The 13,710-nt window shown below is 46.8% G+C and overlaps 1 protein-coding gene across 5 annotated transcripts in view; it reads left to right on the top strand.

Moving 5' to 3' along the window:
* Window positions 1–13,710, top strand: part of LOC119374824 (echinoderm microtubule-associated protein-like 2) — a 235,873-nt gene that overhangs the window by 181,412 nt on the left and 40,751 nt on the right. For 4 of the 5 annotated variants that reach the window (XM_037645023.2, XM_049410959.1, XM_049410958.1 and 1 more), the window contains exon 11: window positions 5,034–5,186. In XM_037645023.2, the coding sequence (XP_037500951.1) occupies window positions 5,034–5,186 (153 nt within the window). The remainder of the gene's footprint in view (window positions 1–5,033; window positions 5,187–13,710) is intronic. The other variant, XM_037645019.2, reaches the window with a different exon arrangement.

The following is a 13,710-nucleotide window of genomic DNA, read 5'->3' as shown; positions in this document are numbered from 1 at the left end:
TGTTTCTCATCTGCAAGAGTTCTTGGCTTACGAAAAACATGTGCACATTACCATCACCTCCATGCACTTGACCAAATTGTTACTCTATATATTCTAGGTTTTCTGATGGTGTTAAACATTAAAAACTAAAAGCATGGCTATCTGTGGAGATGGAAAACATTTAATCCTAGTGTTCAGAACAACTGCACACAGAAACGCACGTGAAACATGTCATTACAGTTAACTTACTACAATTGCTACACACTGGCATATTTTAACGAATGTGTAGATGCCAATCTGTAAGCCTGTTAGACTTGCTGTGTAGTAAACATTAAGTACAAATACATTTTGAGAGAAATGTTTGTGCAGTTCAGCTAAGACGTCTTCTGTTTTTTTCCCCTCTCTCCCTCTTTCTCTGCCTCGAAAACCTCCCCTTCTATAGCCACGTGTCATCAGCCGGGTAATTAAAAGACATTTTCTCTGGTGCACACTTTTATGCCCCCCTGCATCACCCTTTTCTTGACTGCCGTAGCCTGCGCACTTATACCTTGCTGAGGCCTAGTTGAGTGCATGAGGTGGAGCATGTCTGGTTGTTGAGTTCTCTTATCTGGTCTGCACCTTGTTAGCCTGCCTGCGTAATGTATCTGAATTTCAAAGTTATGTTTATCTTGCTATCTATCTCTTTTGTTGGTGCTTTTAAAGGATTTTACACTCACTCATTGGCTTTTCAGATTGGGGAAGGCATTGTGAAAGGGAAGATGCATGTGGCTTTTGAAGTTTATGGGCTGCGAAGCTGAAAAAACACTGAACTTCGCCGTAGCCTTTACCTGTGATGCAGAATTTGAACTTGCATTGCGGCAATCGCACGATTTAAGTTTCAAACAGAACTATACATCGCGTTCATTTCAATTCTAAGCAGTGTGGTCTTGGTATGAACGAAATGAAAGGGCATTATTTCTCTTCGCTTACAGTACGTAAAATTCTGCAGCCAACTGTACTTCTTTCAAAGATCAGGCAGGTTATATTTGAAGTCTCATTCTCAGGCACTAGGTAATTCTCTGTTGAAATAAATTTTTTTTTTTAGCACTTGAACTACTGCCTTAATCTGACAGCACGGTTTGTGTTCTTGTAAATAAATATGGCTGTTAATTTTGAAAATTTTATGCAGCAGCTGCATCCTTTCTTGATTAGTGGATGCACATTCTTTATGATCTTAATCGAAATTGATAATTTGCTCATGTTAAATGCTTTATGAAGACAAATTCTCGTTATGGGAATGGGTACTTATATTAGTACAAAACTGCCCCAGTTGAGGCTTATTTTATTTTATTTTATTTATCTGCACTCTGCAAGTGTGCCTGGGGGACACACTTGAGCAAGAAATATTTTTGATGAGTCCTGTGCTTTCAACCTCATGCTGCAGTCAGTAATTTACAACATTCTGTCTGTTAGTTTCACAGAAACTTTACAATCCTCAAATGTGTCTGTGGCGAATTCCCAAATGTGATCATAGCCAGAGTGTTTACTACTACCTAATATATTTCTGATTATAATTTTTTTAAAAACAAAGATATCTGGTATTGCAGGCCTGCTAATCTAAGATATCACAAATACGTTTTACCTGACCCTCTGTGCGTGATGTCTAGCAAAAAATAAAATTCACCCACAGGTGAAATTGAATGTTCTTTCTGGACATTTTCAGCTTACGAAGCAGTTGGGTACAACCAATTACATTGTCTGTCTAGAGTAATGCCACATTGTCATAAATAGGGATAGCGCATGGTTTTATTCTGCACACCTGGTCTTTGGCTGAATGTGCATTTATGTGTGTCTGTGTGTATGTACGTGTGTGAATGTGATGTAGTGGCGTGCTTGTTGTTTCACGGCTGCGCTGTTTGCCTGTAGTAGTTGTCTTCTGTCTGCATTATGGCCGACTACATTGTGCTGCATAGCATCAGACTTCGAAACACTTGATTGCACCGTGTAGCCTGTCCTGTCATGTTCAAACTTAGCCATTGGTGACTTTGTGCTACAAACGAGATCTATAATAATGTGTTGCTTATAGTAGAGTTCATTTGAGCACAAACTGAAAGCGTTTTTAGGCAGTTGTTTCACTCAGCAACTAGTTGTTAGCTGTCGGAATGGTTAGTCAACTGTTTGCAATGACTGTGATGCAAGTTTAGTATAGCATGGTGTTTTCAGGCATATCAGAATGAAATTTTTATGCCGTACAATAAGCTGCAAGGTCCGTTGGACTAAAAGCCCCATGAACAACATGACAGGTCCCAAGTGATTATTACATATCAGCAGGTGCACAAAGCACACATGTTTATGTGCAGACTACGTCGTGACAAATGCAAAACCAAATGCACTCTGATTCAAGGAGCCAGGGCTACTTGGGTCTTGACTTAGCAAGTTAAGGCTTTCTCCAAAATGATTGTAGGCAAAACTGATTTCATTCTACAAGTTACTTGTTCATTACTTTTTTTTTTAATACTCGGCCCAAGAACTCCACTCTTAGAAGTGCAGCAGTCAGTCTATCTATTTCCTGCGAGAGGAAATATGAATTGACAAATATTTTTTTGAACATTCGATCTGAGGATCTCATACGTCTTCAATTTTCTTTCCGCAGTATGTTTTTCTTGAGCAATTGGATCGATTGCGAGCCTTCTAAACAGCTTAAGCTAAATTGCAACAACATTATAACATCCTCTGGGCTTTATTAGTTTGCTTGTGGGTGTCAGATGTTCACCTCAGTTCTGCTTGAACAGTGCGCAATGCAGGTTGCTTATTTCTCGCTGGCTCTACGTGTCAGTCCCATTGCCGTCAGTACTGTATGCAGCATTGATGACAGTTGGTCCTTTCCTGTTGCTGGCTTCCCTGCCTGGCACGTAGTTGTAGAACCATTTTGTTGTGGCATGTGGCGGCTTGTAGGCTGGCCACCAGTGTGGCGGTCTCAAACACGTTACTCGCGCGTTCTTCGTTAAATTCTTTACCGTCTCTCAACAAATGCAAATGCTTAACTGTGTTTCATATTTAGCGATTTTCGTTGCTCACTTCCAACAGCTCTCAGTTTGTTTCTAATCATTTCCAATTCACTCGGCTGACATCTAAGTTTAACGTATTTGAGAAGATCGTTGTTTCTCTTTTTTATTCACGCCTAATTATTAGGTACTCATAAGAACTTGTGTTCTGAAACACTGCAGAAAGGTGCGAATTACAGCTTAAGAAGGTTAATCGCTGAGTCATCTGCAGAATTCTTGAGCCTTTATTGAACATTAGAGTGCATGTTAATCACACAAAATGAGCGAGTGTATGCTCTCATAATGTTTTAAACAATCTTTGAACGTAAACAGTTGAAGATGACGAGACAACATTAGTACCCGTGTCATCTGCCTTAATTTTTGCTGTGCTGTCGTCTACATTGTTACTAGGACATCAATATTCACACTGGCTAAACCTAACTTTGCAAGCTTGCGTGCTTCCAGGTGTGCATGATTTGAGAGTGCTCTCACAAGGAACGGAAATGCACTCTAAGAAATTTAGACTTCCCACACAATAAAAAACACGCACTATTTTTATTTCAATCAGTTGTTGTTTTTTTTCTTGGCTGCTATCTACAGTGCAGCTTTGGCAAGACTTTCCACTTGTAGCTTGCACCCGATGCGAGTTTGAGACCGCTGCCCTGGATTAGTGTGCCTTGTGTGTGAGCACTTTTGTGTCCTGCCTTGCTGCTTTTTTTGCTGCAATGGCTTTGCACCCGTCACTGCACTGTTTTGCTTGGAGAGGATGCTCAAGGGCTGTGACTTCATCGGTGTCGAAAGTTTACGGAACGTGGAAGCTGTAAAAATGCGTATTATTTTTTCAGTCTCGCAATGTTCAACCATCAGTCTTTTCAACTGTTTCCTCCCTGGCCTACTGGCACAGAAAGTATCCTAATTCCACCTTTCTTTTTTTTTCTGGAACTTGTGCTCCATACACTCTCGACACCAATTTTTGGCATCAAAATGTAATATAAGATGAAACATTTGCTTATGTTACGAAAAAGCACTTCTTATGGAATTAATGACATGCTGGTATTCCATGAAAGGCATTGGGATGATATAGATCGCACTATGTCAAAAGTGCTTCGCAAATAAAACAGGACTTTGAGAAGGAACACACAACATCACATTGCTTGTGATGTTGTTGTGTGTTCCTTCTTAAGGTCCTGCTTTATTCCACTGCACTTTTGAAAAACTAGGAACCAACTCGCCCAAGTCAAAGTCTTACTAAAGTAGCTGACTGGAATAGTTGGTTATTCATACTGAAGATAAGCAGGGCAAAAAAAAAACATGGCCACGAAAAGCCAACAGCGCTCGTCCTGTGTGTTTGCTTTTCGTGGCTGTGTTTCTTTGCGCTGTTTATCTTCAAAGTCTTACTGCAACAGATTACAGTACCTTTTTAAGCTTACATCTTTGATCCCATGATACATATTACGGTCTCGGAAATTTCTAATATTTGTGTCAAAAAGGTATTGACAACTTGTAGTAGCGACAGAGCCGCCTCCTGTCAATTCAAGAATTCTCTCATGGGATATGCCTTCTTGTGCTGTAATATTCGACAACATGAATTAATACGTTTCAGTGCACAGAACAAACAACCAAAATTCTCAGCGAGGACATTTCATGAACTTATAACTCATGTCTGCAAACTCAGCTAGCTGAAAGAGTAAATTTAGTGCCAGTAGTTGTTTAGTAGTCATTGCTACATCCTTGACTACTTAACTCAATAATATGTCACCCATCACTCAAAATCTTATTTGGCCCCGAATTGAACAAGTTGTCACATCTTCAAGTGCATGGTATTTTTTTTAATGTTGTACATTCTACAGCTGAGGAGCCAGTCAGTCATTAAGCTAATGCCATGGCCAAACCAAAAGTAATAGAAAAATGAGTGCAGCTCTGTTTAAAAAACCAGACTTGAGCATCCTCTCGCGACGTTTGGCTTTCTTTCCATTTTCTTCTTGCCATGACTTTGTGAAGATGGCTTGCTATACCTTGTTCTGATGACAGCACATTGGTGCGCACTCTACGTGCGGTCCCTGTGCGTGCTCCTTGTTCCAGCCCCACGTCAGGATATGGGACTCCGTCAGCCTCAACACGTTGCACGTCATTGGAGTTGGCGACTTTGAGCGAGCAGTCAGCTGCATTGCGTTCTCCAAAATGGTGAGCACTTTTGTTTCACGGCCTGTGCCTTGCTAACCACTGCCCATTGTGGAACCCAGTTGTTCATCCGTTTCAAGGCGAAACCTTTATATTGACACACCCATCATTTATGAACCATCCACTGTTGCACATACACGTTTGGGTGTGAAGAAGAGAACGTTTTTGCTCTGGGAGATGTAGCTGTCTCTAAGGTGCTAGGAGTGACGGCTGACACTTGGGAGCCAAGGTACATGTACCCAGCGCTTCACCAGTAATTTCGCGGGTGAAACAAGACAGACAACTACGAGTCGACGTCTGCCCCAGAACCAGAGCAGCAATAACCGCAGGCAGTTATTTGACCCTTTGTTTGACAGCAGCAGACTACGTTATTTTGCGTTACAACACATTTATTTCGCTTGTATATAGCATCTTTTTTCTTCATTTTTCTTTTTCCCTCATATACAGCATCGAGACGAGGCTTCTTTGGGAGAGGGAGTAATGACACATCCATCATTTATGAACCATCTGCTGTGGCATATACACGTTTGGGTGTGAAGAAGAGAACGTTCTTGCTCTTGTTCTGGGGCAGACGTTGACTCCTGGTTGTCTGTCTTGTTTCGCCCGCGACAATACGTCTCATGATTTCAAAAATCCAGCGGCATCCACCTATGTGGTACAGTGGTTATGGTGCTCGGCTGCTAACCCAAAAGTTGCAGGCTCGATCCCAACTGCGGCAGTTGCATTTCGATGCAGGTGAAATGCTAGAGGCCCGTGTAATGTGCGATGTCGGTGCATGTTAAGGAACAACAGTTGGTCAAAATTTCTGAAGCCCTCCACTACGGTGTGGCTGATAAACGTATTGTTGTTCTGGCAGGTAAAACCCCAGATGTTATTGCTATTGAAAACAGGGCGGCAGGAAATCCGTCTATAAACCGACTATCAAGTCAGTTGATGGTTTCACCTGTTGATCAGATTTTGACGACGACGATTGTTGTCGCCACTGTCATCGTGCATGAATTGTTTATTTTGCTGGGCACATGTTTGTTCAGCAATGAGTTCAACCTTAAATTTGTGATTTGGCTGCTCAGTTTTACACTGTCACCATAATGTGACATCAGATATGCTTCTCCCCTTACGTCTGTTGTACTTAAACTGAGAAACAGAGTAGGTGTGTCGTATGCTGTCGATGAAAGGGGTCATCAGCTTTATGCTGTAAAAAATCAAAAAACAAGAGAAAACGTTGCAAACACCTCGATGCAACGACATTGCTATTAGTGAAATTATCCACAACTGCACCAACAAATGCTGGACTTGCATGTTGAATATACTAGCATCAAAAGATTGCTCCTGACAATCCCACATTCGTTTCTTCCTTTCATAATGGCCAGTGCCTGGTCAAGGCACCACTATTGTTGCCATTCCTGTGACACTGTACGTTGCTAATTTCTACACTGCGACCGGGTAGTGACGACACCTGCGTCGAGACACCGCAGCAGGAAAGCACAGTCCCATTTCTTCCTCTTTCTTTTTATATTTAATGTTATCCTTAGGATGCAGCACCCATATTTACATGGGCACCAGTAGGATTTGTTCTGGTGGGTGCATACCCGTGTTGCATCACGGCTGTGGAAGGAGGGGAGTGCTGGTGTACCTTGGTGCTGGGGTGACTTGAGGTGTGCTCAAGAGCTGGTGTGGCTTGAGGGGGGCAAGTGCCCTTTTGCACCCCCCTGATGATGTGCATGCATATATAGCTCCATAGTCGTATACCAGTCACCATTCCTGTGGATCAATGGCCAAGGTGCCCGCCACTGCAGGAATGGGAGGTGGACAGGCTCACTCACCCTTGGTAGGGATGTGAAAGCGTTACGTGCCGTCGCGGGCCTTAAACCGGTGGGATCTGTGTTGGCCTCAGTTGTTCGGGGGCTCTAGTCGCGAAGTTGCACATTGCGGCCGAGTAGTGACGATGCCTGCTGCAAGACACCGTGGCAGGGAAGCACGATCCCATTTCTTCCTCTTTCTTTTTAATGTTATCCTTTGGATGCAGTGTGCCTATATAGTTCCGTAGTCGTTTACCAGTCACCATTCCTGTGGATCAATGGCCAAGGTGCCCGCCACCGCAGGAATGGGAGGTGGACAGGCTCACCCTCGGTAGGGGCGCGAAAGCGTTACTTACCTTCGTGGGCCTTAAACCGGTGGGATCTGTGTTGGCCTCAGTTGTTCGGGGGCTCTAGTCGCGAAGTAGCACATTGCGGCCGAGTAGCGACGATGCCTGCTGCAAGACACCGTGGCAGGGAAGCACGATCCCATTTCTTCCTCTTTCTTTTTAATGTTATCCTTTGGATGCAGTGTGCCTATATAGTTCCGTAGTCGTTTACCAGTCACCATTCCTGTGGATCAATGGCCAAGGTGCCCGCCACCGCAGGAATGGGAGGTGGACAGGCTCACCCTCGGTAGGGACGCGAAAGCGTTACTTACCTTCGTGGGCCTTAAACCGGTGGGATCTGTGTTGGCCTCAGTTGTTCGGGGGCTCTAGTCGCGAAGTTGCACATTGCGGCCGAGTAGTGACGATGCCTGCTGCAAGACACCGTGGCAGGGAAGCACGATCCCATTTCTTCCTCTTTCTTTTTAATGTTATCCTTTGGATGCAGTGTCCATATATAGTTCCGTAGTCGTATACCAGTCACCATTCCTGTGGATCAATGGCCAAGGTGCCCGCCACCGCAGGAATGGGAGGTGTACAGGCTCACTCACCCTTGGTAGGGATGCGAAAGCGTTACTTACCTTCGTGGGCCTTAAACCGGTGGGATCTGTGTTGGCCTCAGTTGTTCGGGGGCTCTAGTCGCGAAGTTGCACATTGCGGCCGAGTAGTGACGATGCCTGCTGCAAGACACCGTGGCAGGGAAGCACGATCCCATTTCTTCCTCTTTCTTTTTAATGTTATCCTTTGGATGCAGTGTCCATATATAGTTCCGTAGTCGTATACCAGTCACCATTCCTGTGGATCAATGGCCAAGGTGCCCGCCACCGCAGGAATGGGAGGTGTACAGGCTCACTCACCCTTGGTAGGGATGCGAAAGCGTTACTTACCTTCGTGGGCCTTAAACCGGTGGGATCTGTGTTGGCCTCAGTTGTTCGGGGGCTCTAGTCGCGAAGTTGCACGTTGCGGCCGAGTAGCAACGATGCCTGCTGCAAGACACCGTGGCAGGGAAGCACGATCCCATTTCTTCCTCTTTCTTTTTAATGTTATCCTTTGGATGCAGTGTGCCTATATAGTTCCGTAGTCGTTTACCAGTCACCATTCCTGTGGATCAATGGCCAAGGTGCCCGCCACCGCAGGAATGGGAGGTGGACAGGCTCACCCTCGGTAGGGGCGCGAAAGCGTTACTTACCTTCGTGGGCCTTAAACCGGTGGGATCTGTGTTGGCCTCAGTTGTTCGGGGGCTCTAGTCGCGAAGTTGCACGTTGCGGCCGAGTAGCGACGATGCCTGCTGCAAGACACCGTGGCAGGGAAGCACGATCCCATTTCTTCCTCTTTCTTTTTAATGTTATCCTTTGGATGCAGTGTGCCTATATAGTTCCGTAGTCGTTTACCAGTCACCATTCCTGTGGATCAATGGCCAAGGTGCCCGCCACCGCAGGAATGGGAGGTGTACAGGCTCACTCACCCTTGGTAGGGACGCGAAAGCGTCACTTACCTTCGTGGGCCTTAAACCGGTGGGATCTGTGTTGGCCTCAGTTGTTCGGGGGCTCTAGTCGCGAAGTTGCACATTGCGGCCGTGTAGTGACGATGCCTGCTGCAAGACACCGTGGCAGGGAAGCACGATCCCATTTCTTCCTCTTTCTTTTTAATGTTATCCTTTGGATGCAGTGTCCATATATAGTTCCGTAGTCGTATACCAGTCACCATTCCTGTGGATCAATGGCCAAGGTGCCCGCCACCGCAGGAATGGGAGGTGTACAGGCTCACTCACCCTTGGTAGGGATGCGAAAGCGTTACTTACCTTCGTGGGCCTTAAACCGGTGGGATCTGTGTTGGCCTCAGTTGTTCGGGGGCTCTAGTCGCGAAGTTGCACATTGCGGCTGAGTAGCGACGATGCCTGCTGCAAGACACCGTGGCAGGGAAGCACGATCCCATTTCTTCCTCTTTCTTTTTAATGTTATCCTTTGGATGCAGTGTCCATATATAGTTCCGTAGTCGTATACCAGTCACCATTCCTGTGGATCAATGGCCAAGGTGCCCGCCACCGCAGGAATGGGAGGTGTACAGACTCACTCACCCTTGGTAGGGATGCGAAAGCGTTACTTACCTTCGTGGGCCTTAAACCGGTGGGATCTGTGTTGGCCTCAGTTGTTCGGGGGCTCTAGTCGCGAAGTTGCACATTGCGGCCGAGTAGCGACGATGCCTGCTGCAAGACACCGTGGCAGGGAAGCACGATCCCATTTCTTCCTCTTTCTTTTTAATGTTATCCTTTGGATGCAGTGTCCATATATAGTTCCGTAGTCGTATACCAGTCACCATTCCTGTGGATCAATGGCCAAGGTGCCCGCCACCGCAGGAGTGGGAGGTGGACAGGCTCGCTCACCCTTGGTAGGGATGCGAAAGCGTTACTTACCTTCGTGGGCCTTAAACCGGTGGGATCTGTGTTGGCCTCAGTTGTTCGGGGGCTCTAGTCGTGAAGTTGCACATTGCGGCCGAGTAGCGACGATGCCTGCTGCAAGACACCGTGGCAGGGAAGCACGATCCCATTTCTTCCTCTTTCTTTTTAATGTTATCCTTTGGATGCAGTGTCCATATATAGTTCCGTAGTCGTATACCAGTCACCATTCCTGTGGATCAATGGCCAAGGTGCCCGCCACCGCAGGAATGGGAGGTGGACAGGCTCACCCTCGATAGGGACGCGAAAGTGTTACTTGCATTCGTGGGCCTTAAACCGGTGGGATCTGTGTTGGCCTCAGTTGTTCGGGGGCTCTAGTCGCGAAGTTGCACATTGCGGCCGAGTAGCGACGATGCCTGCTGCAAGACACCGTGGCAGGGAAGCACGATCCCATTTCTTCCTCTTTCTTTTTAATGTTATCCTCTAAAGCAGCGTGCATATATAGTTCCGTAGTCGTATACCAGTCACCATTCCTGTGGATCAATGGCCAAGGTGCCCGCCACCGCAGGAATGGGAGGTGGACATTCTCACCCTTGGTAGGGACGCGAAAGCATTACCTGCCATCATGGGTGCAGAGACAGAGAAGAGACCAACACCCGTGTTGCCCTGGTTGAACACTTCTTTTATTGCGTGCTCACGAGCAGCCCCGCCTTACGCCCGCTTCTTCGTGCGTCTTGTGCGCGACATGGTGTTTCCCGCCAACATTTTCCCGTGGTAGATTCAACATCCTCCAGTGGTAGATTCAACAGCCTCCCGGGGTGGCGCTGGGGTCGTTTGCCTCCAGTAGGCACAGCCGATGAGGCGTGCGCTGGACTTGAGGCTCGTTTGGGTAGGCGAGTTTGAAGTACTCTCAGTGGCGTCCCTGCTTAGAGACGCCTTGACCACTCTGCTGAATTTTTACTGCAGTACCGGCACGCTGTCATTCTGCACAATTATAATGTCGCCAACGTGCACTCGGAACGAAGATGGATGGCACTGATGAGCGGAGCGCAGGCGAAGCAAATATTCTTTCTTCCTGGTTTTGTACAATCGAAGCAGAAGCGTATGTTCGCACTTCACATGCCTTCGAAGGTCATGCGCAGTGGAACCAGACAAACACGATGCAGTTCTTGGTGGTAGCCACGCGACATGCTTGCCGGTTAGCAGGTGCAAGGGTGTCAGCGCCCATGCATTCTTGGTGTCCTCACGAGTTGTTTTAGAGGGCAATCATGTACTGTTACGCTTCCATGATCTTTAGATGTCAATGATGGGTAACGTGAAAAACAAAGGCCAGAAAGAACAGGAAGTTCCAAAGCCATCTTCTTCCACAAGTCTCTGACGTCAGGAGGAAGAGGCTTGTCCCAAAAGATGTCCTGTCACCATAGCCATCTCCGCTTTTCCTCTTCTGAAGGTTTAGCTCGGCAATCATGCATCACGTGTCTCGAGATGCCCCAGAGGGGACACATAGTCTGTCCAGGCCTTGAAGTTACACCTGGTGATGATGACATTGCTGCCAGTGCTACGGCAGATGGCAGATGAGGTGTTGTCAAGATGTCCGTTGCCTTGCAAATCAGGGGCTCCGGAACCGCGAGGGCAGTGGGGCTCGTCGCCCCCACAGGTTCAAAACCAGTGGGGGCATGCCCCCACACTAAAGGATCTTAACACCCCCCCCCCCCCTCGCCTTCTTCTCCCCTGGTACCACCCGTGAGGCTAGAGGCTCCTTTGACTCTCCTCTTCAGCGCTTGTCTTCGTTGCTCTCTGTCTCGTGTCTTACTTTGCACTGTGATCACAATCCTTTGACTAGTTAAAGGGGCCCTGCAACACCTTTCTTAGTTATATTGGAATAGTCTCATTATTGACGTATGACTCTTCACGAGTCATATGCCGCAAAAATTTTTCGAATCCGTCAAGTCTAAGTGGTGTTACCAAATTATAGAGATCACGTTCAGCAGCTTTCTCCCTCAACTCAACGCCGCGAGCGCGCGGAAAGCTAGGCAGCGAGTCGACGGAGGGAGCACAGAGGAGCGAGGCTCCGCCCGAGAGCGCCGGCGGAGTTTTTTCTTCATTTTTTTCTCTCTGACGTCTGGGCGCAACCACGTGGTCTGTGCCGCCACTTCCGGTCGGCTTGCGTCGTTCTCGTCGAGCGGAGTCGATCGCACTGTGTATCGCGCGTGCTTGAAAACTGCCCGTCGGTTTGGTAATGTTGGGTGTGCACCTCGAACGCCGTAGTGTTTTCATCGCTCTGCCAACCATGGAAGCAAACCTGCGCGCTTGTTTGGAACGAATGACAGCTGAGATCGGTTTCGGCCCATACTCCGATACACCGCCTCGTAAGACGGCACTGGCAGACGACCCCGAAGCGCCGCCATTACCGGACGCCAGCATTGTTATCGGAGACACGCTGCGCCCTTGCCTCGGTCGGTCGTGAGAACGTGCCGACGATGCAGTTCTCAGCTGACGAGGCAACACTTGAACGGCTGCCACTCTCAACGGCAACCAGCGATGGTCAAAAGCACAGAAATATTCACGTTTTCGGCACTGCGCATGGCGAAGAAAACGGAACCACGCAACTACGAGCAGACGAGCTGTCGGTGAGACCGGAAGTGCTAATATTAATGTTTGTTTGGTGTTTTTAACGCGATAACATAATATAAACATACATATTATCTACTTATTGAACTCAAAATTAACAACGAAAGTAATAATGAGGGTGCTATCGTGATTATAACATCAGCCAATGGTGGAACTGCCGACAATCGCGTCATATTTTGCGGACTAATACATCATTTGTCGAGAGAAGAGGGAGCGATTTTCAGCTGACTTTGAGAATTTATTGTAAATTCCAGGCCGTGTGCATCGCTATAATATTTGGCTCGCATGTTCTCGGAAGCCTCGACTACCGATCGGCAGCGCTTTTTGAGCATGCTCGAAAAGTGTTGCAGGGCCCCTTTAAAGGGTGCTCCCTTCCTTCAACAAACGAAACATAATTTTCTGGAAGCCTGTAACTTCTGAAACTCTATTTGTCGGTGCTTTGAGTGCGTAAACAGCACTGCCTGCTTTCGTCTGGTTCAACGTACCTTCCAACCGTGAAGTGATCCTGCAGGAGGTAAAGGCTGACGCTCTATTCTACAGCCCTTGCAGGAGCACATCTCAGCGCCACGAATTTAGGATGCCTCTCGTTCTCTGCATCTTTCCTTGCCCCTATCCAAACCGATGAAGAGCAATCAGATAAAAAAGGTCGGTGTAAGCCTAACCCCACATAAGCAGGATTTTAACCATGAACCTACCCGGGGGCGTAGCCAGAAACTTTTTTCTGGGGCTCTAACCTGCCTTTATCTATGTTGTTGTGTGTGTTTGTATGGCTGCACGTATATATAAACATAGCAAATGTAATAAATTTAGGGCGGTGGGGGATGAACCCCCAAACCTCCTTCTGGCTTCGCCACTGAACTTATCGCTTAAAATGTTCATTTTCTTCCGGTTCGGCCCAGACCACCTTGGTTCTTCTACACGTAATGACCATAGTGAAAACCGAAAAGGAAAAGCGTGGTCCACAGTCTTGTTGCTCAAGGGTTGCGATCGAAAAGCTCTTTACCGTAAACTCATCAGGCATGTCAGCCTCCAAGCATACGGCGAGCTTTCGTGGACATATATGCCGGGACGAATTGACGATTTGAAAAAAAAAGAGAACTAATTATAGGCTTTCATGCAAGCTTTCTTTCTTATTTTTTTTTTTCAAACCAGAAACTCTTTAACAGACTACTTTTTTCTATCAAAGTGAGTTCCCTCTCCTCATTTTTTCTCTGTGTATCGGTACTTTCCCAAAGACATGTTCCCCGATCAGCGTGCGTAGGATGGGGGTTGACTGTATATGAAGTAATTTTTTTAAAGGACTTCGAGGTGCGGACGTC

The sequence above is a fragment of the Rhipicephalus sanguineus genome, chromosome 11 (genome assembly GCF_013339695.2).
Source record: "Rhipicephalus sanguineus isolate Rsan-2018 chromosome 11, BIME_Rsan_1.4, whole genome shotgun sequence".
Lineage (NCBI taxonomy): Eukaryota > Metazoa > Arthropoda > Arachnida > Ixodida > Ixodidae > Rhipicephalus > Rhipicephalus sanguineus.
The sequence above is the reverse complement of the archived record's forward strand: the minus strand, read 5'-3'. Positions and strand labels throughout refer to the sequence as shown.